At 30.9% G+C, this 25,677-nt stretch overlaps 1 protein-coding gene across 1 annotated transcript; it reads left to right on the top strand.

Moving 5' to 3' along the window:
- Positions 1 to 267: 267 nt before the first annotated feature.
- On the top strand, positions 268 to 25,450 carry LOC150025597 (uncharacterized). Its single transcript, XM_090294127.1, has 8 exons — positions 268 to 480; positions 23,474 to 23,610; positions 24,062 to 24,194; positions 24,269 to 24,327; positions 24,666 to 24,723; positions 24,810 to 24,989; positions 25,106 to 25,168; positions 25,244 to 25,450. The coding sequence occupies exons 1-8, from the start codon at positions 268 to 270 to the stop codon at positions 25,448 to 25,450; spliced, it is 1,050 nt and encodes a 349-aa protein (XP_090150253.1).
- The last annotated feature ends 227 nt before the right edge of the window (positions 25,451 to 25,677 follow it).

Genomic DNA, 25,677 nt, shown 5'->3' with positions numbered 1-25,677 from the left:
CCTCCACATTCTATCGATTACTTTAAAAGCTTAACATCCAAGTTTGGGACATAGTTCGAAAAAATTCGCCCACATCACCTAACCTCCATAGCACCCGTGAATGTATGCCAAGAGAACGAAGAATCACTTAGGGTGTTCATGGAGACGTTTAGCAAAATATCCCTTAATATCCAGAATCTGAGTTCAGAGGTGGCTATGCACCATATGGTAACGACACCACGATCGAGTCCTTTTACTTATAGCTTATGCTAAATATTAGCGTCCGATATGGATGAGTTACATCGACTAGCAACAAAGTTCACACAACTTGAAGAACTTCAGGACTACTGGAATCAAGTCTGGATCAAGACTGGGGCAGAGAGGGAAAAGGATAAAGGAAAGGGAAAAGAGAAGGGTAACCGATCTACGTTCGGAAAAAACATGGAGGCTCGAGAGCCTCACTTTCAGCACTACACTCCCCTGAATACTGATCGAGGTCAGGTTTTAGAGGAAGCTTTGAATGCCAACCTCCTGCCTCCCCAAGGAAGGTATCAAGACCTAACGATGCCAACATGACCCGAAAATGTCGATCTCACTAGAACTATGGTCATACAACCGAGGAATGTCAAGCTGTGAAAGATAAGATTGAAAAACTTATCCCGACCGGACACTTGTGCAAATTCGTGATAGGGGACTACCCCGTCATGAAAATCTTGACAAAGTATTTTTTCTTTAAAAAGAAAATCTTCATGGATGAAATAGTCTTTGTGGGGAACTTTACCCTTCCTTCTTCCAAAAAAAAAAAGTCTTTGTGAGCTCCTTTTGAGCACTCTTGTAAGATACGAGAAAAACCAAGGTCATCTTTATAAGTTTCCTTAATGTGATCAAAACCCAAATATTGAGTGTTTAAAAAATTTAGCATGGTATGTCTTATAGAAAGAGCATCTGCTACCACATTTGACTTTCCTTGCTTATATTTGATCACATATGGAAACTGTTTAATAAACTCTACCTAATTAGCATGTATCTTGTTAAGTTTGCTCTAGCTTTTCAAATATTTAAGAAACTCATGATCACTGTGTATCACAAGGTAATGCTACAAGTTTTACAAAGCCCTAACAAGAGCATAAAGCTCTTTGTCATAAGTTGAGTAATTGAGATGAATTCCATTTAATTCCTCACTAAAATAAGTTATGGGGTGGCCCTCTTGAAGAAGGACAACCCCAATGTCTTTATTGGACGCATCACATTCTATTGCATATGACTTAGTAAAATTTGGTAGTGTTAAAATGGGATATTTATTCAATTTATCTTTCAAAGTTTCAAAAGCTTTAATTTGTTCTTGTCCCCATCTAAATACTACATCTTTCTTTACTTTTTCATTGAGAGGTGCAACAATGGTACTAAAATCTTTCACAAACCATCTATAGAAACTAGCTAACCCATGAAAACTTCTGACTTCAGGTGTAGGCCCATTTCTAATTGTTGCTACCTTTTGTTCATTTACATGTATTCCTTTGGAGCTAACTACAAAACCTAAGAATTCAACATGGTCTATGGCAAAGACACATTTTTCAGGATTAACATACAAAAATCATTCCTAATGGTTTCTATTACTTTCCTAACATGCAATTTGATACAACCTAATTAGCGAAGCAGATGACCAAGGACACAAGAGGCATTTCACACTTTGATCAGTCATCTCAGCTTACAAGACAAGGTCCCACCAAATATTGGAAGGACCTCATCAGAAGAAGAACTGGGCATAGACCAGAGCATCAGATGTTCTTTCTTCTGGTCTTCTTATAAGACAAAAATGTTTGTAAATAAATTGGACTGACTTTGGGGGTTCCAAATAGAAGAATAAACTAGAGTAGGGTGTGCTTAGTAATTTGGGCTTGTGCCAAGCCTACCTTTCATGACAAGTGCTTCTAGGTTTAGGGTTTCTTTGACCTACCTTCTAGAAGGCTTCTCACAAATGACACCCCTACCCTTCTATATTGTTCTCCAAGACACTCTCTCCTATAAATAGAGTGTATTGCCTCATGTATTTAACACATTGAATTTTGAATAGAAAAGAAACTTTGTCAGAGTGTTTAGTGAGCTAAGTCTCCTATTATCTTTGGGTCTTATCTTGAGTGCACAACACCTCAAGTGGTGGCTCTTCACCACTCATCTTGGAGTCTCTTCCCCTCCAAGTGGCGTGACCACACTCTCACCATCCATAAGTTTTCTCTTATCTCTTCATCTTTTCCTTTTCTTCACCATGCACCATTTCCCTTCCTTTTTACGATCATGTGTTCTTCTTTTCCCCTTTTTGGTTTCTATATTGCTTGTCTTTCCATTTATGCTCTTTAATTTTCGGACCTCATCATCATCATCACCTTATATTGTGTTTTTCTCTTTGCTCTCTAGAAGTGAACCTTCACACTTACTTAACCACTTGGTTAAGTTTGTGTCCAGTGAGAATCTTCTTTGGATTTCTCATCATTCTGCTTAAAATCAAAAACTCATAAACAAAGCGCCACCATAAAATGTGCCAATCTAAAATCAACTCCCATCACAATTTATGGTCTTCTATGTTCAAGTTGTATATGAGGATATCACCAAAGTAGACTACTATAAACTTGTCCATGAAAGGTCTTAAGACATGATGCATGAGTCACATGAAAGTACTCGAAGCATTGGTTAAGCCAAAGGGCATGACTATCCACTCATAAAGTCCAAATTCGGTCTTGAAAGCGGTTTTTCATTCATCTTCAGGTTCAATTCGAATTTGATTATACCCGCTTTTAAGATCAATTTTTGGTAAATATTTGAGACCCATGTAACTAGTCTAACAAGTCATCTAATTTAGGAATGGGGTGCCTATACTTAATGGTTATATTATTTATGGTTCGATAGTCTGTACACATACGCCAACTCCCATTCCTTTTAGGAAAAAGAATGACATGCATAGCATAAACACTCATGTTGTCTTGGACCCAACCCTTTTCTAATAATATCTCGACTTCCTTTTGGATCTCTTTAGTTTCTTCTGGATTGGTTCTATATGCGGGTCAATTTGGTAAATAAGCTTCAGGAATAAAATCAATGCCTCTTAGAGGGGGTAAACCCTTAGGAGGATCTTGGAAAACATCTGGGAATTCCTCTAACAAAGACTCCAAACAATTAGAACTATCTGAAGGTGAAGAAGGAAAAGGATAAGATTTTAAACATTTATGTGGATAGGCTATAAATATTTCTTTTCAGGCCATCATTACCTTTTTGACTTCCTTGGGAGAGATGAGAAGGCCTGTTTTGACATTATTATGTTTCTCTCTTTTTCTTTTCTTTTTCTCTCTTTTGTTTCATTTTAATTTGATTCTCATTTACTTCTCTTGGAGAGAGAGATTTTATTATTATCTTATGCCCTTGGAAGTGAAAAGAAATTTTGTTAGTACATGTAAATTTTTTAATCATATTGCCAAAGTCTTCCTAAAAGAACATGTGTTGCTTCCATGGGCACAAAATCATATAATACCTCATCTTTATACTTTCCAATGGCAAAGGCTATGAGGAATTTTTTATTGACAACTAATTCACCCTCTTCACTAGGCCATTGTAATTTAGAGGGCTTTGTATGAGAGATAGTGGGTAATCCAAGTTTATCCACCACTATTGTACTTCCCACATTAGTACAACTTCCCTCATCTATAATCATGGAACATAAATGTTATTAATAAGGCTGTAGGTATGAAATATATTTTCTCTTTGAGTTTCATCAAGAGGTTTTTGAACTTGCACCAACATTCACCTCACCACTAACAAATCACCTTCACATGGTATTTCGTATTCATCCTCACTTGGGGTTTTTGAAGAGACATGGGAGTTAGATTTAGAGGATTGTGAGCTATGATCACTTACTACTACCCCCTTTTAACCATCATGGTTCTTCTACTTAGGCAATTTACAATAATATGCCCAAAACCTAGACATTTAAAACACTTTGTATTTAAGGCTTTGGTAGAAGACTTAGGAGTAGAAGTATAAGGTATATCCTTAGAGTTCCTATTGTATTGGGTGAGTTCTTTAGAAAAATTTGAAATAGATTTTTCAATTTTCATTTGGTTTTGTCTTTCCAAGATGTTTTGTAGAAACCATCATTGTGATCATTTTCAAAAGAGTTTTTCTTTGAAATTTGTGATTCTACCTTGATGGTCAAGCGAACCAATTTTTCTAAAGTGGAATATTCATGCAATTCTACAACATCTTGGATTTTTGTCCTTAACTCACTCACAAACCTAGCTATCTTAGATTCATCACTTTCATCAGACATATTAGCTTTGGTTAAGGTTATCTCTAAATATTTAAAATACTCAGCTACACTCATGTTTCCTTGACGAAGTCGTCGCAACTTCAACAAGAGTTCCTTCCTATAATGAGGAGGAATAAACCGCGCACATACATTACTTTAGATCATTCCAAGAGATCACATTTGCCCTATTGTTCAGCCCATGTCCATTACAATTTTGTGCCACCATTGCATGGTATAGTCCTTAAACTCTAGGGAAGCTAATTTTACATGTTGTTTTTCATTTACATCATACACACTAAAAATTTGTTCTACTTTAGCTTCCCATCCTAAGTATACATTGGGATCAAAATTCACATTAAAAGAAGGTAATTTAACATTAGACATGGGTTTCCTGTGATGTTGATGATGGTGCCTTTCTCCATGGTGTTGCATTCTCCAATCTTCATCATCTTCTTCATGACTCCCATAATGCAAATGATATCTTGTTGCTTTTCTAGGTCCCCATCTTCTTTCATGGTTTTGTCTATCTTGTGAGTCCTCTAACCTTTGCAACCTTTCCATCATTTGACTCACGCTCTCCTCTTTTTGAGCCAAGTCCTTCTTAGTCTCTTCAAGTTCTACAATGAGATTTGCCTTGTGAGGAGGGGTTGGTTTGGATGATTCCCTGGATGATACGAGACATATTTGCACAAACAAAATTTAAACAATTAGATCAATAAAATTTTATGTACTCTTCTCATGTGTATTACTCGACCTTTTACGAAAAAGAGTTGAAAAAGGATAAGGTTCACTCTTCATTCAACAATTATTACCAATAAAGAGAATTCTAAATTAAAAAAAGTTCAAAACTTGAAAAGATTTAATTCAAATGAAAGTTGACACAACTCTTATAAAATTTCATATTCTTCTCAGGCATATTTTTTATTCATTTTACAAATTCTAAAATTAATTTTGGACTCAGATTCAATTTTTGTGAACACTTGCATTCTATGTTTGGAATTAAATCAACCACTATTAAGACAACTTGTAATTGTTTTTAATTTTTCACAATTAAAATCAAATAAGGCGAATGGAAACAATCCTAGAACATTAAGAACATAAGACTCAAGCAAAGTAGGCAGTGGATATTTAAAAGACAAACATATATGGAATTTAGATGACAGGAATTTAGTAAGCCGAATTGACATTGACAAGGAATTATAAAGGCAAAATTAAAATTGAAATGGTAAAGGCAAAATTGAAATTTACAAGAAATTTTAAAGCGGAATTGAAATTGGCAATGAATTGTAAAGCGGAATTGAAAGGCATAAATCACTCAAATTTAAGCTTAAAATAAGCCATGCTCTGAATAGCACATGATTTGAGCTGATTTAGTAGACACACACATTGGGTTATTAGATTCACTCAGTAAGGATTTCCATTGGACACAAACTTAACCAAGTGGTCAAGTGTGAAGGTTCTCTTCAAAGAGAAAAGAAAAAAGAGTCGCACAAGGATAAAGTGCAAACAAAATTAAGTATTCAAAAGAGAATATAATTAACAAAATTAGAAAACATGGAATGAGATAGGAAGGATAGAAAACTTAGACACTTGAAGACATCCATGGAGGTAATGGAGTAGTCACGCCACTTGGAGGAGGAGAGACCCAAGATAAGTGATGAAGAGAGTCGCTACTTGAAGCATCTTTGCCAAGAAAAGACTCAGAAAAATAGACACTTAGAAATTCACTCAAGCAGCGTTTCTTTGCTAAAAAAATCTTGATTTTCTGCATATTATTGGTAATTTGGATTGAAAGAGATGAACAGTGAATTGCAGCAGGAGGAAGGAGAAAGAACATGAGAGGGTTTTATTATTCAAGCAAAAAAACACACACTTGTTCTACATGAAAAAACACACATATTTAAAACAACATTAAAGACAAAAAGATGGGTTTAATCCAAGGCACAAACTAAAAAGCCCAAAACACAAAACTCCCTCTCAAGCTGGTGGGTGGATGTTCAATACACCAAGCTTGAAAAGAAGCCTATGGAAATCATCACTCTTAAGGGACTTGGTAAGAAGATATGTAGGTTGATCTTTAGTGGTTATGGGAAGAAATGGAAGAGCCATTGCTGAAGCCTTTCTCTTATCACATAACAATTTATGTCAAGGTGTTTATTCCTCTCATAGAAACTATGATTTTGGGCGATATGTCTAGCAGATTGGCTATCATAGAAAAGATTTGTTGTATTGAGTAGTGATGTGCGAATCCTCAATCAAGAATGTGATCCACTAAACTTTACAATATGTTGTTGTTAATGCATGGTACTCCGCCTCAGAAGAAGATCTCGACACAGTGTTTTGTTTCTTGGTTTTCCATGATATTCATGATTCTCCAAGGAAAATACAAAAATCAATAGTTGAATGGCGTGTCGATATGCAAGATGCCCAGTCAGAATCTTTAAACGCTTTGATTTGGATATTAGTATGTTTTGGATAAAATATATCTTGAGCAGGAGAAAACTTTATATAATTGAGAACTCTCTGTGTAGCTTGGTGGTGCAGTTTCGTGGGTGCTTGAACAAATTGACTAAAACATTGCACAAAAAAACTGATATCATGTCTTGTGTTTACTAAGTATGGTAAACGTCCAATGATTCTTTGATATGTGGAGATGTCATGCACAACTACTTGTTAAAAAATCTTTTCATTTTTCTTAACCATTGGTGTAGTACCTGGTTTTGCTCCCGTCATTCCCGCATCAGATAAAATCTCAAGAGCATACTTTCTTTGACAAATGTGAATCCCTTTTCTTGTTCTAGCAATCTCCAAACCTAAAAGGAATTTCAAATGTCCTAGGTCTTTGATTTCAAAAGCTAGATTCAAGGAACTTTTGACAACTTGTATCTCTTTCATGTTATTTACCGCAATCAATATATCATCGACATATATAAGACATGTTATAAAGGAAGTTTCAGTTTTTCTAATGAAGAAGGAGTTATCTGCTTTTGAGTGAGTAAAATTAATCATGTAAAGAAAAGTAGTAAGTTTATCATACCATTGCTTACTGGCTTGCTTCAAACCATATAAGGATTTAGTCAAGCGGCAAACCTGATTTTCTTTCTCAGTGGTGATCCCGGGGGGTATATCCATGTAAACTTCTTTTTGTAAGTCACCATGTGGAAAAGCGTTGTTAACGCCTAGCTGTTCAAGGTGTCAATCCATGATGGAAGGAACTGCAAGAATGCATTGCATGGTAGTGAGTTTCGCAACACGTGAATAGGTCTCCATATAGTCTATCCCTTCTCGTTGTGTATAGCCCTTCACAGTAGTCTTGCCTTCTACCTATCAATATTTCCATAAGCACTCCACTTGATTTTATTTATGTATTTACATGCGATAAGAGTTTTGTTTAGAGGAAGGTCCATGATTTCCCAGGTTCTATTGGATTCAAGTGCCTTTATTTATGCTTCCACAACCTTCAACCATTCAGGGTGTGTCTTTGCTTCTTCATAACTCCGTAGCTCGATTTGTGATGAAATGTATAAAGTGTAATTTAGCTATCTATCTGATAACTTATTATATGAAATGACAAAGTCAAGAGGATAAAGTACCTTTGTGTTTAAATTCTTATTGCACGATGTAACCAATATTTGATGATGATAATCTTCCAGATAAGAAGGTGCTTTCCTAATCCTTATAGATTGCCTCAGGTCATCATGAATAACATTTTTTCATTTTTTTCTCTAATCTTTATCTTCAACATGACTTTCTACTTCAAGTTGCGTAGTATTATCATGTAGATACTTCAAGAAATCATTTCCTTCTTGAGTAACCAACTGACCATTTTTATCTTTCAAATTACATAAACTTGTTTCATAAAAGATAACATTCCTTGATACATAAATCTCTCTAGAATGTATGTCCATAACAATATAACCTTTCGTTCCTCGTTTGTAACCAAGAAATATGCACTTACGTGCTTTAAGATCAGGCTTGTGCCTATTTTATTCTAGAGTGGAAGCAAAACATAAGCATCCAAAAACCCTAATCTATAATAGAAACAGAAGGCACTTCCAGGGTAAGTTCTTAAAAAAATTCAAAAAGAAAAGATTTCAAATTTTAACTCAGAATAGAAATCTCAAACTCATTATGGGAGTGACAAGTGCCATGTTGTAGAACTTAGAAGTGTCACGCTGTAGAACTTACACGTGTCACAAAACTCTCATTTTATTATCACCCACATTTCCTTAACCCCTCTCATTTATGCCTTTCTCTTTCTTTTATTTTGGTTTCTTTCATTCATTTCTCTCAATTACTCTCTCTCTTCTATTCCACCTTTATTTAGTTGCCTTTTCGTTTCTCTCAAGCATTTTCATTTCTTGGGTTTCTTCTTCTCTGGGCATATTTCGCCCTTTCTTGGATTTCTTCTTCTCTAGGTATGCTCTATACTTTTTCTCACATTTCGCCTTGTTCTTTTGTCTATGCAGCAACCGGTAGTGGAATGAATTTTCCTTCATATCAATCGTATGTTCAAGAACCAAAGTAAAATCTTTTCCTTCCTCAGTCCGCATGGTTGTTTTCATTATTGACTTTCTTGCTGATTTAATCGTTAATGGAGAATTTTATTTTTGGCTACTTAGGGTTTGGACTTCCTCTCAAAGACATCTACTTTTTGTTGTTAAAATTTCTTTTTAAACTTTTTGACACCTTTTTTCCATCTATATTTCAGTCTGTGCAGCAACCGGTAGTTGAACGGATTTTCCTTCATATCCATCGTATGTTCAACCAACAAGGTGAAATCTTTTCCTTCCTTTGTACGCATGGTTGTTTCCCTTATTGATTTTTTTGCTGATTTAATCGTTAATGAAGAAATCCTTTTTTGGCTACTTAAGGTTTGGACTACCTCTCAAAGATATCTTCTTTTTGTTGTTAAACTTTCTTTTAAAACTTTTTTACACCTTTTTTCCATCTATATTTCAGTCTGTGCAGCAACCGGTAGTTGAACGGATTTTCCTTCATATCCATCGTATGTTCAAGCAGCAAGGTGAAATCTTTTCCTTCCTTTGTACGCATGGTTGTTTCCCTTATTGATTTTTTTGCTGATTTAATCGTTAATGAAGAAATCCTTTTTTGGCTACTTAAGGTTTGGACTACCTCTCAAAGATATCTTCTTTTCGTTGTTAAACTTTCTTTTAAAACTTTTTTACACATTTTTTCCATCTATATTTGAATTTGTGCAGCAACCGGTAGTGGAATGGATTTTCCTTCATATCCATCGTATGTTCAACCACCAAGGTGAAATATTTTCATTCCTCTGTCTGCATGGTTGTCTTCATTATTGATTTTTTTGCTGATTTAATCGTTAATGGAGAATTCTCTTTTTGGCTACTTATGCTTTGGACTACCTCTAAAAGACATCTCATTTTTGTTGTTAAACTTTCTTTTTAAACTTTTTTACACCTTTTTTCAATCGATATTTCAGTCTGTGCAGCAACCGGTAGTGGAATGAATTTTCCTTCATATCCAACGTATGTTCAAGCACCAACGTGAAAATCTTTTCCTTATTTTGTCCGCATGTTTGTTTTCATTATTGATTTTTTTGCTAATTTAATCGTTAATGAAGATATCCTTTTTTGGCTACTTAAGGTTTGGACTACCTCTCAAAGATATCTTCTTTTCGTTGTTAAACTTTCTTTTAAAACTTTTTTACACATTTTTTCCATCTATATTTCTGTCTATGCAGCAACCGGTAGTGGAATGAATTTTCCTTCATATCCAGCGTATGTTCAAGCACCAAGGTAAAATCCTTTCCTTCCTTTGTCCGCATGGTTGTTTTCATTATGGATTTTTTTGCTGATTTAATTGTTAATGGAGAATTTTATTTTTGTCTACTTAGGGTTTGGACTTCCTCTCAAACACATCTCCTTTTTCTTGTTAAACTTTCTTTTTAAACATTTTGACACCTTTTTTCCATCTATATCTCAGTTTGTGCAGCATCCGGTAGTGGAATGGATTTTCCATCATATCCATCGTATGTTCAAGCACCCAGGTGAAATCTTTTCCTTCATTTGTCCGCATTGTTGTTTTCACTAATGATTTTTTTGCTGAATTAATCGTTAATGGAGAATTCTTTTTTTTGGCTACTTATGGTTTGGACTACGTCTCAATGATATCTTCTTTTTGTTGTTAAACTTTCTTTTAAAACTTTTTTACACATTTTTCCAATATATATTTTAGTCTATGCAGCAACAGGTAATGGAATGAATTTTCCTTCATATCCAGCGTATGTTCAAGCTCCAAGGTGGAATCTTTTCCTTCCTGTTGTTCCAATTATTGATTTTTTTTGCTGATTTAATCGTTTATGGAGATTTCTTTTTGGCTACTTATGGTTTGGACTACCTCTCAAAGATATCTCCTTTTTGTTGTTAAACTTTCTTTTTAAACCTTTTTACACCTTTTTTCCATCTTTATTTCAGTCTGTGTAGCAACTGGTAATGGAATGAATTTTCCTTCATATCCATCGTATATTCAAGCACCAACGTGAAATCTTTTCCTTCTTCTAACCGCATGGTTTATTTCATTATTAAATTTTTTTCTGATTTAATCGTTAATGGAGAATTCTCTTTTTGGCTACCTATGCTTTGGACTACCTCTCAAAGACATCTCATTTTTGTTGTTAAACTTTCCTTCTAAACTTTTTTACACTTTTTTTCCATCTATATTTCAGTCTGTGCAGCAACCGGTAGTGGAATGGATTTTCCTCCATATCCATCGTATGTTCAAGCACCAAGGTGAAATCTTTTCCTTCCTCTTTCTGCACGGTTCTTCCAATTATAGATTTTTTTGCTGATTTAATCGTTAATGGAGATTTCTTTTTGGGTACTTATGGTTTGGAATACCTCTAAAAGATATCTCTTTTTTGTTGTTAAAATTTCTTTTTAAACTCTTTTACACATTTTCTCCATCTATATTTCAGTTTGTGCAGCTACAGGTAGTGGAATGGATGTTCCTTCATATCCATCGTATGTTCAAGCACCAAGGTGAAATCCTTTCCTTCCCGTCTCCGCATGGTTGTTTTCATTATTGATTTTTTTGCTGATTTAATCGTTAATGGGGAATTTTAATTTTGTCTACTTAGGGTTTGGACTTCCTCTCAAAAATATCTCCTTTTTGTTGTTAAACTTTCTTTTAAAACTTTTTTACACATTTTTTCCATCTATATTTGAATTTGTGCAGCAACCGGTAGTGGAATTAATTTTCCTTCATATCCATCATATGTTTAAGCACCAAGGTGAAATCTTTTCCTTCCTTTGTCCGCACGGTTGTTTTCATTATTGATTTTTTTGCTGATTTAATCGTTAATGGAGAATTCTGTTTTTGGCTATTTATGGTTTGGACTACCTCTCAAAGACATCTAATTTTTGTTGTTAAAATTTCCTTTTAAACCTTTTTACACTGTTTTTCCATCTATATTTCAGTCTGTGTAGCAACCGGTAGTGGAATGAATTTTCCTTCATATCTATCGTATGTTCAATTATCAAGGTGAAATCTTTTCCTTCTTTTTTCCGCACGATTTTGTTTTCATTATGGATTTTTATGATGATTTAATCGTTAATGGAGAATTACATATGGTTTGGACTACCTCTCAAAGATACTTCTGTTGTTAAACTTTCTTTTAAAACTTTTTTCCACATTTTTTCCATGTATATTTCAGTCTATGCAGCAACCGGTCGTGGAATGAATTTTCCTTCATATCCAACGTATCTTCAAGCTCCAAGGTGAAATCTTTTCCTTCCTCTATCCCCATGGTTGTTACAATTATTGATTTTTTTTCTGATTTAATCGTTAATGGAGATTTCTTTTTGGCTAATTATGGTTTGGACTACCTCTCAATGATATCTCATTTTTGTTGTTAAACTTTCTTTTTAAACTTTTTACACCCTTTTTCCATCTATATTACGTTGTCTGCAGCAATCGGTAGTGGAATGGATTTTCCTTCATATTCATCGTATGTTCAAGCACCAAGGTGAAATCATTTACGTCCTCTGTCCGCATGGTTGTTTTCATTATTGACTTTTTTGTTAATTAAATCGTTAATGGGGAATTTTATTTTTGTCTACTTAGGGTTTGAACTTCCTCTCAAAGACATATCCTTTTTATTGTTAAACTTTCTTTTTAAACATTTGTACACCTTTTTTCCATCTATATTTTAGTCTATGCAGCAATCGGTAGTGGAATGGATTTTCCTTCATATCCCTCGTATGTTCAATTACCAAGGTCAAATCTTTTCATTCCTTTGTCCGCATGGTTCTTTTCATTATTGATTTTTTTTGCTGATTTAATCGTTAATGGAGAATTCTATTTTTGGGTACTAATGCTTTGGACTACCTCTCAAAGACATCTCATTGTTGTTGTTAAACTTTTTTTTTTAACTTTTTTACACCTTTTTTCCATCTATATTTCAGTATGTGCAGCAACTGGTTGTGGAATGAATTTTGCTTGCGTATGTTCCAGCTCAAAGGTGAAATCTTTTCTTTCCTTTGTCTGCATGGTTGTTCCAATTATTGATTTTTTTGCTGATTAAATTGTTAATGGAGATTTCTTTTTCGCTATTTATGGTTTGGACTACCTCTCAATGATATCTCCTTTTTGATGTTAAACTTTCTTTTTAAACTTTTTTACACCTTTTTTCCATCTATATTTCGGTGTGCGTAGGAATCGGTAGTGGAATGGATTTTCCTTCATATCCATCGTATGTTCAAGCACCAAGCTGAAATTCTTTCCTTCCTTTGTCCGCATGTTTGTTTTCGTTTTTTATTTTTTCGTTGATTTAATCGTTAATGGAGAATTTTATTTTTATCTACTTTGGGTTTGGACTTCCTCTCAAAGACATCTCCTTTTTGTTGTTAAAATTTCATTTTAAACATTTTTACACTTTTTTTCCATCTATATTTCAGTTTGTGCAGCAACCGGCAGTGGAATGAATTTTCCTTCATATCCATCGTATGCTCAAGCACCAAAGTGAAATCTTTTCCTTCCTCTGTCTGCATGGTTGTTTTCATTATTGATTTTTTTGCTAATTTAATCGTTAATGGGGATTTTTTTTTGGCTACTTATGGTTTGGACTACCTCTCAAAGATATCTTGTTTTTGTTGTTAAACTTTCTTTTTAAACTTTTTTACACCTTTTTTCCATCTATCTTTTGAGTATGTGCAACAACCGGTAGTGGAATGGATTTTCCTTCATATCCATCGTATGTTCAAGCACCAAGGTGAAACCTTTTCCTTCCACTGTCCGCATGGTTGTTTTCATTATTGATTTTTTTGCTAATTTAATTGTTAATGGAGATTTTTTTTGGCTACTTATGGTTTGGACTACCTCTCAAAGATATCTCCTTTTTCTTTTTAAACTTTCGTTTTAAAATTTTTTACACATTTTTTCCATTTACATTTCAGTCTGTGCAGCAACCGGTAGTGGAATGTATTTTCCTTCATATTCATCTTATGTTCAAGAACCAAGGTGAAATCTTTTCCTTCCTCTGTCCGCATGGTTGTTTTCATTGTTGATTATTTTGCTGATTTAATTGTTAATGGAGAATTCTCTTTTTGGCTACTTATGCTTTGGACTACCTCTCAAAGATATCTCATTTTTGTTGTTAAACTTTCTTTTTAAAAATTTTTACACCTTTTTTCCATCTATAGTTCAGTCTGTGCAGCAACCGGTTGTGGAATGAATTTTCCTTCATATCCATCGTATGTTCAAACACCAAGGTGAGATCTTTTCCTTCCTTGTCCGCATGGTTGTTTCATTATTTATTTTTTGGCTGATTTAATCGTAAATGGAGATTTCTTTCTTTGGCTACTTTTAAAGATATCTCCTTTTTGTTGTTAAACTTTCTTTTAAAACTTTTTTACACATTTTTTCCATCTATATTTCAGTTTGTGCAGCAACCGTTAGTGGAATGGTTTTTCCTTCATATCCATAGTATGTTCAAGCACCAAGGTGAAATCCTTTCTACCTTTGTCCGCATGGTTGTTTTCATTGTTGATTTTTTTGCTGATTTAATCGTTAATGTAGATTTTTATTTTGCCTACTTATGGATTGGACTATGTCTGAAAGATATCTCCTTTTTGTTGATAAACTTTCTTTTTAAACTGTTTTACACTTTTTTCCATCTATATTTGAATCTGTGCAGCAACCGGTAGTGGAATGGTTTTCCTTCATATCTATGGTATGTTCAAACATCATGGTTAAATATTTTCCTTTCTCTCTCCGCATGGTTGGTTTCATTATTGATTTTTTTGTTGATTTAATCGCAAATGAAGAATTTTTTTTTTTTGGCTACGTAGGATTTGGACTTCCTCTAAAAGATATCTCCTTTTTGTTGTTAAACTTTCTTTTTAAACTTTTTTACACCTTTTTTCGATCTATATTTCAGTCTGTGCAGCAACCGGTAGTGGAATGGATATTCCTTCATATACATCGTATGTTCAAGAACCAAGGGTAAATCATTTCCTTCCTTTGTCCGTAGGGTTGTTTTCATTATTGATTTTTTTGTTGATTAAATCGTTAATGGGGAATTTTATTTTTGTCTACTTAGGGTTTGGACTTCCTCTCAAAGACATATCCTTTTTGTTGTTAAACTTTCTTTTTAAACATTTTTACACCTTTTTTCCATCTATATTTCAGTATGTGCTGCAACCGGTAGTGGAATGGATTTTCCTTCATATCCATCGTATGTTCAATTACCAAGGTCAAATCTTTTTCCTTCCTTTGTCCGCTTGGTTGTTTTCAATATTGATTTTTTTGTTGATTTAATCATTAATGGAGAATTCTCTTTTTGGCTACTTATGATTTGGACTACCTCTTAAAGACATCTCATTTTTGTTGTTAAACTCTCTTTTTAAACTTTTTTACACATTTTTTTCATATATATTTCAGTTTGTGGAGCAACCGGTAATGGAATGAATTTTCCTTCATATCCAGCGTATGTTCAAGCTCCAAGGTGAAATCTTTTCTTTCCTCTATCCGCATGGTTGTTCCAATTATTGATTTTTTTGCTGATTTAATCGTTAATGGAGATTTCTTTTTGGCTACTTATGGTTTGGACAACCTCTCAATGATATCTCCTTTTTGTTGTTAAGCTTTCTTTTTGAACTTTTTTACACCTTTTTTCCATCTATATTTCGGTGTGTGCAGCAACGGGTATGGAATGGATTTTCCTTCATATCCATCGTATGCTCAAGCACCAAGGTGAAATCTTTTCCTTCCTCTGTCTGCATGGTTGTTTTCATTATTGATTTTTTTGTTGATTTAATCGTTAATGGAGAATTCTTTTTTTGGCTACTTATTCTTTGGACTACCTCTCAAAGACATCTCATTTTTTATGTTAAACTTTATTTTTTAAACTTTTTTACACCTTTTTTCCCTATATATTTCAGTCTGTGCAGCAAACGATAGTGGAATGAATTTTCCTTCATATCCATCGTATGTTCAAGCACCAAGGTGAAATCTTTTCCTTCCTTCGTCTGCATGGTTTTTTTTATTATTTATTTTTTTGCTGATTTAATCGTTAATGGAGATTTCTTTTTTTGGCTACTTATGGTTTGGACTACCTCTTAAAGATATCTCCTTTTTGTTGTTAAACTTTCTTTTAAAACTTTTTTACACATTTTTTCCATCTATATTTCAGGTTGTGCAGCAACCGTTAGTGGAATGGATTTTCCTTCATATCCATCGTTTGTTCAAGCACCAAGGTGAAATCCTTTCCTTCCTCTGTCTGCATGGTTGTTTTCATGATTTTTTTGCTGATTTTATCGTTAATGGAGATTTTTATTTTGCCTACTTATGGCTTGGACTACGTCTCAAAGATATCTCCTTTTTGTTGTTAAGCTTTCTTTTTTAACCCTTTTACACCTTTTTTCCATCTATATTTCAATTTGTGCAGCAACCGGTAGTGGAATGAATTTTCCATCATATCCATGGTATGTTCAAGCATCAAGGTGAAATATTTACCTTTCTCTGTCCGCATGGTTGTTTTCATTATTAATTTTTTTGCTGATTTAATCGTTAATGAAGATTTTTTTTATTTTTGGGTATGTAGGGTTTGAACTTCCTCTTAAAGATATCTCCTTTTTGTTGTTAAACTTTCTTTTAAAACTTTTTTACACATTTTTTCCATCTATATTTCATTTTGTGCAGCAACCGGTAGTGGAATAGATTTTCCTTCATATCCGTCGTATGTTCAAGCACCAAGGTGAAATCATTGCCTTCCTCTGTCTGCATGGTTGTTCTCATTGTTGATTTTTTTGTTGATTTAATCGTTAATGGGTATTTTTTTTGGCTTCTTATGGCTTGGACTACGTCTCAATGAAATCTCCTTTTTGTTGTTAAACTTTCTTTTAAACTCTTTTACACCTTTTTCCCATGTATATTTTAGTCTGTGCAACAACGGGTAGTGGAATGGATTTTCCTTCATATCCATCGTATGTTCAAGAACCAAATGAATTTTTCGATACAAATGTTGATGTTCTTTTGTTAAATATGTTTATTTTTCATGCTTAATGTTTCTATTTATACGTTTTTAATGGAGTTATTTTTTACTCTTATATTTTTTTAATATGAAGCGAATGTTCAAGTTCTTTTTTTAAAGATGTTAGCTTTTCATCCTTAATGTTTTTCTTTATACGATTTTTGTGACATTTCTCTTTGGTTTGAATTCTTTCTTCTGAAAAACAGTCCCAAGACTCAATAAAATGGCATCACGGTTTCAAGCTGGTATTATTTTGTCTATTTTATTATGTCCATTATTTTGATTATGTTGGAAATAACTGTTCTAAGTTTACTTGGTTTAAGGCATAATCGACTTCCTCATTCGTAGACAAATTTTATGATCATCTCCAAAATCGTGTTCCTCTCATTGAGGGTTCTTATGTTCATTTCACTATAGTACTATCACATTATCTTTGTCATTCCAGTCATTAGGTAATTTTTAATTGCTTAATTTCAAAAAAAAAAAATCTTACTTCATATTACTTCATTATTTGTATTTATACATGTGTTTATTTGCTTTTAGGATCTTCCTTTTGCTATTGTCAATTACATTCGGAAAAGCAGGTTAAAGTATGTTGTCCTTCATCGACATAAGAGTGAAGTAAATTGCAAAATTCTGACAAGGCCACCTCCAAAAGTTTCGGTTAAATTTGGTTCTGGATAGGGAATTTTGTCAGATCCATGCACTTTGTGAAAGCGACAAATTGATCTTTCATAGTGGAGTAACCCCAATTCATATGATGGTGTTGTTTGTGCTGTGAAAAGTCAAGATTTTGTTCTTCTGAATTTAAGTTGCCAATGACAATGTTCTGATTATAGAGATTCAATTTGTATTATGTAATTTGCAAATTGTTGTAATGTCCACTAGAGAAAATTAATTTTGTTTACTTTAGCTTAGTAATCAAGTTTTGTTTACATACATGGTCAAATTATATAATTTCATATTAAATATTTTATGCATGTTATTTTGTATTTTTTATTTCAATCTGTTGCTTTATAGTTTACTTTGAAAAGATAAATGAAATGTGTGTTATTTTTTTATAATAATGTGTTGCCATAAACAAATTAACCTTCATAAAAAGTTATTCTTCAATTTAGTATATTTAATGTATTTAATTTTATATTCGCATTAATGTATTCTTCATAAAAAAAAATTTACATTAATATTATTCGCATTATATTATATTTCAAATTCAATTTATTGTCTTTAATATTTTGGAATGGTTATTATGATTCTATATTATTAATATTTCATAATGTATCCATATTAATATTAATATTAATATTTCATAATCTATCCATATTAATATTAATATTAACATTTCATAATGTATCCATATTAATATTAATATTAATATTCATATTCAAAATTTACAATTCCAATATCTTTAATTACTTTTCTGAATCATATAAAATGTTCATTATTACTATTATTTAGTATTTGATTCAAGTTTGAAAAGGTTTACGAGGTAATTGTGTTGGTGTATTATTAACTTTCATTTTATTATTATTAATAATTATTATTAATTATTTTTTCATATTTTCAAAATTTACTATTCCAAGATCATTAATTATCTTTCTGATTTATATATTATTTTTCTGACTTTTGCTACACACTTATTTCCAATTCCATTATTATTATTATTATTATTATTATTATTACTTTTCAAATATTTAATTTTTCAGATTTTCAAAATTTATAATTTCAACGTCATTAATTACCTTTCTGATTCATATAAAATGTCCATTATTACTATTATTTAGCATTTGATTCAAATTTGAAAAGGTTTAAGAGGTCATTGTGTTGGTGTATGATTGACTTTTGCTTTATTATTATTTATTATTATTATTATTATTATTTCTTCTTCTTATTATTATTATTTATTTTTATTTATTCTTTCAGAATTTACAATTTCAATATCATTAATTACCATTCTGATTCATATAAAATGTCCATTATTACTATTACTATTATTTAGCATTTTCTTTGTTTGTGCAAATATTTCGCTTTCGTTTTCTTCTGTTCATCTGCAGGTATCTAATTTTGTGCTTTTGATTCAAGTTTGAAAAGGTTTAAGAGGTAATTGTGTTTGTGTATTATTAGCTTTCATTTTATTATTATTAATTATTTGTATTTATTCTTTCAGATTTTCAAAATTTACAATTCCAAGATCATTAATTACCTTTCTGATTCATATAAAATGTCCATTATTACTATTACTATTATTTAACATTTTCTTTGTTTGTGCAAATATTTCGCTTTCGTTTTCTTCTATTCATCTTATATTTTTTGCAATTTGTTCATCTACAGGTATCCAATTTTGTGCTTTTGATTCAAGTTTGAAGAGGTTTAAGAGGTAATTGTGTTTGTGTGTGATTAACTTTTGTTTTATTATTATTTATTATTATTTATTTATTTATTTATTCTTTCAGATTTTCAAAATTTACAATTTCAATATCATTAATTACCTTTCTTATTCATATAAAATGTTCATTATTACTATTACTATTACTATTATTTAGCATTTTTTTTGTTTGTGCAAATATTTCACTTTCGTTTACTTCTTTTCATCTCATATTTTTTGCAATCTGTTCATCTACATGTATCCAATTTTGTGCTTTTGATTCAAGGTTTGAAAGGTTTAAGAGGTAATTATTTTTGTGTATGATTAACTTTCATTTTATTATTATTATTTATTATTATTATTAATTATTTTTATTTATTCTTCCAGATTTTCAAAAATTACAATTTCAATATCATTAATTACCTTTCTGATTCATATAAAATGTCCATTATTACTATTACTATTATTTAGCATTTTCTTTGTTTGTGCAAATATTTCGCTTTCGCTTTTTTATGATCGTCTCATACTTTTTTGCAATCTGTTCATCTGTATGTATCCAGTTTTGTGCTTTTGATTCAAGTTTGAAAAGTTTTAAGAGGTAATTGTGTTTGTGTAGTATTAACTTTCATTTTATTATTATTGATTATTATTATTTATTATTATTATTATTTATTATTATTATTTATTATTACTATTTATTATTATTATTTATTATTATTATTATTAATTTTTTATTATTTATTCTTTCATATTTTCAAAATTTACAATTCAAAGATCATTAATTACCTTTTTGATTCATATCTTTTTTTTTCTGACTTCTGCTGCACACTTATTTTACAATTCCAATATTATTATTCTAATTATTATTACTCTTCAAATATTTAATTTTTTAGATTTTCAAAATTTACAATTTCAACATCATTAATTACCTTTCTGATTCATATAAAATGTCCATTATTACTATTATTTAGCATTTGATTCAAGTTTGAAAAGGTTTAAGAGGTCATTGTGTTGGTGTATGATTGAATTTTGTTTTATTATTATTTATTATTAATATTATTATTATTAATTATTTTTATTTATTCTTTCATATTTTCAAAATTTACAATTTCAATATCATTAATTACCATTCTTATTCATATAAAATGTCCATTATTACTATTACTATTATTTAGCATTTTCTTTGTTTGTGCAAATATTTCGCTTTCGTTTTCTTCTGTTCATCTCATATTCTTTGCAATTTGTTCATCTGCATGTATCCAATTTTGTGCTTTTTTTTCAAGTTTGAAAAGGTTTAAGACGTAATTGTGTTTGTGTATTATTATCTTTCGTTTTATTATTATTTATTATTATTAGTTAAAAATATAAATTAATTCAACTTCTATGTTTTTCAAAGTGCCAAATAAATAAAAATCCTAAATAATTTTATTTCCTACTTAAATAATAATCTAAAATAAATAATATTTCTAAAGCTTTCAAAATCCTAAATAAATACAAAATCTAAATGATTTAATGTTTTACACAAATAGAAGTTATTTTAATTTATAAAAGTTAATTGAAAATTTATAAATATCAAATATCATTAAATAAATGTAATTTTTCATTCATTAAATAAATATCAAATATCTATGTTTTTCAAAGTGCCAAATAAATAAAAATCCTAAATAATTTTATTTCCTACTTAAATAATAATCTAAAATAAATAATATTTCTAAAGCTTTCAAAATCCTAAATAAATACAAAATCTAAATGATTTAATGTTTTACACAAATAGAAGTTATTTTAATTTATAAAAGTTAATTGAAAATTTATAAATATCAAATATCATTAAATAAATGTAATTTTTCATTCATTTTAGTTTTTCAACTCATTCAATAGTTTACTCATTGTGGTTTTCTGCAATACTTCATTTATTGTCCTTTTTTCAACTCGATGTAAAGTTCATTCATTCTCATTTTTTATATCCTCAAAATTGTCCATTGAATGGAAGTGATTCTTTTTGTTGGATAAAGAACCTGTTTTATGTCCATCGTTTACCGCATAAGACCTTTATTTTTGTTTTGGTTTGTGTTGTTAATAGTCAAGGTAGGACCACAGGAAGTGTGTGGTTAACAATAAGACGGAAAGGGGATAAAGGTTTCATCTTTTGTCTTTTTTCAGAGAAAGTGTTAAGAAAATTTATATTTTTAATGTATTCAAGTCAAAGATAGGTTTGTTTCTTCATTTTCATGTTTGCACAGGATGTGTTGATTTCATTTTTACGCAGATATCCCATTTGATTCAAAACACTTTCTCTAAAAATTTTGGATTTGACATTCCCATTTTCTACTTTCAGTAAACTTAGATATGATTTTAAACCTTTACTCGCGTGCGTTGCATTTGCTTTTTTGTTTGTATTACCTTATTGGCTTAAGCCATTGATGTTGTTTTGTGCTCTTTGAATCAAAGTTTTTCTCTTCTTTGATTTCTATGCTGTTTTTAGTAATTCGTCAACGCCACCGCTACTTTCATTGGTTTGTATCTTCGTTTTCACGTTTTGCAAAGGAAGTATTAAAAGGTTATCATTTTTCAAATATCATTTTGTACTTCCAGTAATGTTAGATCTGATTTTATACTTCTACCGACTTTCTTTCATTTGGTTCTTTTGTTTTTATCATCTGATTATGTTAAGTCATTAATGTTGATCTTTGTGCTTTCTATCTCACTTTTTCTCCTCTTTGATTTCTTTACGTTTTCAGTAATCTGTGAACGCCATCGCTACTTTTATAGCTTTGTTTCTTAATTTTCATGTTTTCAAACTGATTCCCCAGTATATCAAGCACTAAGGAAAGATTTTTTTTCCTCTTTCTTCCGCATGGAAAAGCAAGAGTGTATGGTTAAATGAAATTGGTAAGATTTCCCAGTTATGGTTTCCACCTTGTTATGTCTATGTTCTGCATCTGTGTATTCTAGCAATCTGTGTATTATTTCAAAAATTTCAAAGCAAGGGTTTTTTTTTGCTAAACAAGAATCCTTTTTTGCAAATGTCCTAAACAAACCTACCTAAAATTCCATTTTTTTTTACATAATAGGGTTTTTAGATCACGCTAGGAATTTAAAAAATGTTGTACTTTGTGTTTCATTTTTTGGACACATTGCTTGGACGTTGAATTGTTTAGTGTGATTGTTTATTGTTTATATACATACATGTCTGTTCAAATGTTTTCTTTATGCAACCTGACTTTTATATTCATGCACTTTTGATGTTTTAAAAGTCAAACAACAATTTCATTAATCGCAATGCTGAAAGTAGAAACATGTTTTTTTGAATCTAAAAGCAAAATTGTTTGCACGTTTTAAAGTTTCGATTTTTTATATGCTTAATCTCTTATGTATGAAACCTGACATGCTTAACTTCGTTTTTTGTCATTCATTTAACATTTTGAAACTTAATTTTTTTTCATTACTTGTATATTTATTTCATGTTATTTATGATTATTTTTGTCTTATGACATATTTGAACTAAATTCATGTTTATTCTTAGCTAAAACTATATCGCATTTGAAAATTGGAATGTTTGTTTTTTTGTCTCACAATACTCTTATACTTTTATTATGTTTTCTTACATTTCCTAGCTATTTCAATTTGAAATTGTAAAGTTGTTTTTTTGATATTTTTGAAAATAATTTCGTACCACTTCCTTAGTGTATATATATATATATATATGTTTTGTGTTTCACATTGATCATTGCATTCTACATTTTCCTTTTACTCAAAGGTCACCCTTACAATGTGTGTGTTAAGACAAAATACAAATTGTGTCAAAGATGTTAATCCACAAAGTGAAAATTGGATCCTGATAACAAAGGTTATATGTTTGTGGTTTGTTTCTGATTTCAAGAAAACAAAGTTTCCATTCTCCATGGAAATGGTGATACAAGACAAAGATGTAAAATACTTTATCATTTTCTTTCATATTTTTTTGTACTATAGTTTAATGTAATTTTTATTAATCATGCTTAATGTTTGTTGTTATCTTTCAGGGTGATAGAATTCATGTTTCTTTTAGAAGAACTCTAATTTATAAATTTCAAAATGATATTTTTTAAGGATACAGTTTATTCCTTCAATTTCTTTACTGTGTATAATAATTCAAGATCTTATCGCACTACCTGTCACCAATACAAAATAATTTTGTAGTTTGGAACCAAAGTAACCTGTGTTGGTAATGATCTGGATTCATGTGCAATACCTCATTACACCCCAATTTCTGTGTTAAGGGCCCCTGGTTTTGATACTGACTATTTAGTCAGTAAGTAATATTCTTTTACTTGAACAGATTTTTGTCGACATGTGTTTAAATGAATATGTTTTTACAGATGTTATTGGAATATTAAATGGTGTGGGAACTGAAAGAGAGTTGAATAGATCAGGGTCATCAACTAAGCTAAATGTGATTTCTATTGAAGCTGATGGGTAAGATAATATTATGTACCATAACGAATCCAAAATATGTTTTCTTACAATTGTAATTTTAATTTACAACAACTACCGCATGGAGTGTACGTTATTTGGTAACTATGTTGATGAGCTCAATGCATTTCTGTCATGTGGAGAGTTGTAAAATATTATCATCAGTGTGTAGTTTGCTAAAGTAAAGATTTTTCAGGGTATGTGAAGTGATGAATTTGTAATTTATTTAAAAAATTTATTTTATTATTGTATTTACATGATTTTTGTTATAAAACAATGCATTATATTTTAATGTAGACAAAGTTTGTCTACAAAATTGCTTGGACTGTACGAAAATAATATATATTATACAGTCTAAAGATGCAACCGAACTCAAGAAAAGGTTAGTTTAATGCATTGTTATTCGATACTTAAAATGTATGACCCTTTCTAACCACAACTTTTACATGTGTAGGATGATTGAAAGTACAGATTCACCTACACATGGACTTAGTCAATTGTGTGATTATGGAAAAAAGAATGTTGAGGACGAATTCATCAGCTTCATTCATAAAAATACTATTCAAGGCCTGAAAGATTGCAAAGAGGTATTACTATTGTTTTTTAACAGTTTATTGAAACGGATTATTAATAGTTTAAGATCATTTTTTTCTTTTTATAGGAAAGCACTTTTGTTATCTTAGCTACAATAAAACATATTGTAGCTGATGACGATTTGTGGTACACTGCTTGCTTATGCGGTAATGTTGTTTACCCGAATTCCAAAATTTTTTTTGTGAGAAATGTAACAAACATGTTATCAAAGTCTTGTATTTGCCTTAATTTATTTTTAATTACATATTACATATTACTTAATACTTATTGTATTATTATATTAATTATTTATTATTAATTATAATTATTATTGTGTTAATAATTAACTATTAATTAATTATTAATTATATTCATTAAATTATAGATAGAATTTGTAAACCTTTATGTATTTTATATTTCAGGTATAAGCTAAAGTTGTGAGTAATTGATGAAACGGATTTCACTACTTTCGTTCTATTTGACAGGGATGCCACTACACTGATCAATAAATCTTGCACTGAATTATTTGAAAGTCATGATAAGGTAAATTTTCCAACCATGCATATGTCTATTTATGCATATAAGAAAAGGTTATTATATTAATTGATATTTGTTTTTTAATTATTTAGAACGGTGATTCTAGTGTACTACCAAAAGAATTTGATCTTTTGATTGACAAAGTTGTGTTGTTTAAAGTTGGTTGTGTTAAAGATCAATCTCTTAGGTTTGACCAATCATTCTGTGTCAAAAAAGAGTGTGTTGATGATAATACTCTACAAAGGTTTTGTGATGGTCGTGTTGAAAATGTGGTATGCTTCCTAATTTCAGTCTATTATGACTTACATTTTACGCTGAAATTCCTTATTTATACTGTTTTAACTTAATTTAATTTAATTTTCATTTTGTGAAGGAACTTCATTCTTAGAAGAAAAGACTATGTACTGTTAAAGATGTCGAACAGGATGACTCCTCTGTACCACTTTCTCAGGTAATTTTCATTTAAAGTATTATTTTAAAAAATTGAATAATTTAATCTTACTAATATGTTTTGTTATCATTGCAGGATTTATTTAATAAATTTTCCAGTGAAGCTGCTGATTTGCAATCTAAAACTGATGATTTAGGCAGTGATAATGTCTTAGCTACTACTACTGAAGTGGTTGCTCCACGAGTTACCAGAGATTTTGCTTCACCTGCGCACACACCCAATGATGATATCCCATTGTGGATATTAAGAAAAAATATCAAGATCGAAAATGGAGTAGTATAGTTTCCTATTGTTTCTCTAATGTTTTGTAACTTGAATGATCTAGGCTTTCCATGTATTGTAGACTTTTTTTAATTTCTATGTAGAATATATTGTGATGTATTAGTACAATTATATTTTTAAATCTCTTTATGTAATATTGTTGGTTTCATATGTTGACATTATGTTTGAGGTATGTAATGACTTTATAGTTGATTTTGACGTTATATTTTGTTGTTTTTCAATTTTAT

Source organism: Phaseolus vulgaris, chromosome 8, assembly GCF_051622355.1.
Source record: "Phaseolus vulgaris cultivar YP4 chromosome 8, ASM5162235v1, whole genome shotgun sequence".
Taxonomy (NCBI): Eukaryota; Viridiplantae; Streptophyta; class Magnoliopsida; order Fabales; family Fabaceae; genus Phaseolus; species Phaseolus vulgaris.
The sequence above is the reverse complement of the archived record's forward strand: the minus strand, read 5'-3'. Positions and strand labels throughout refer to the sequence as shown.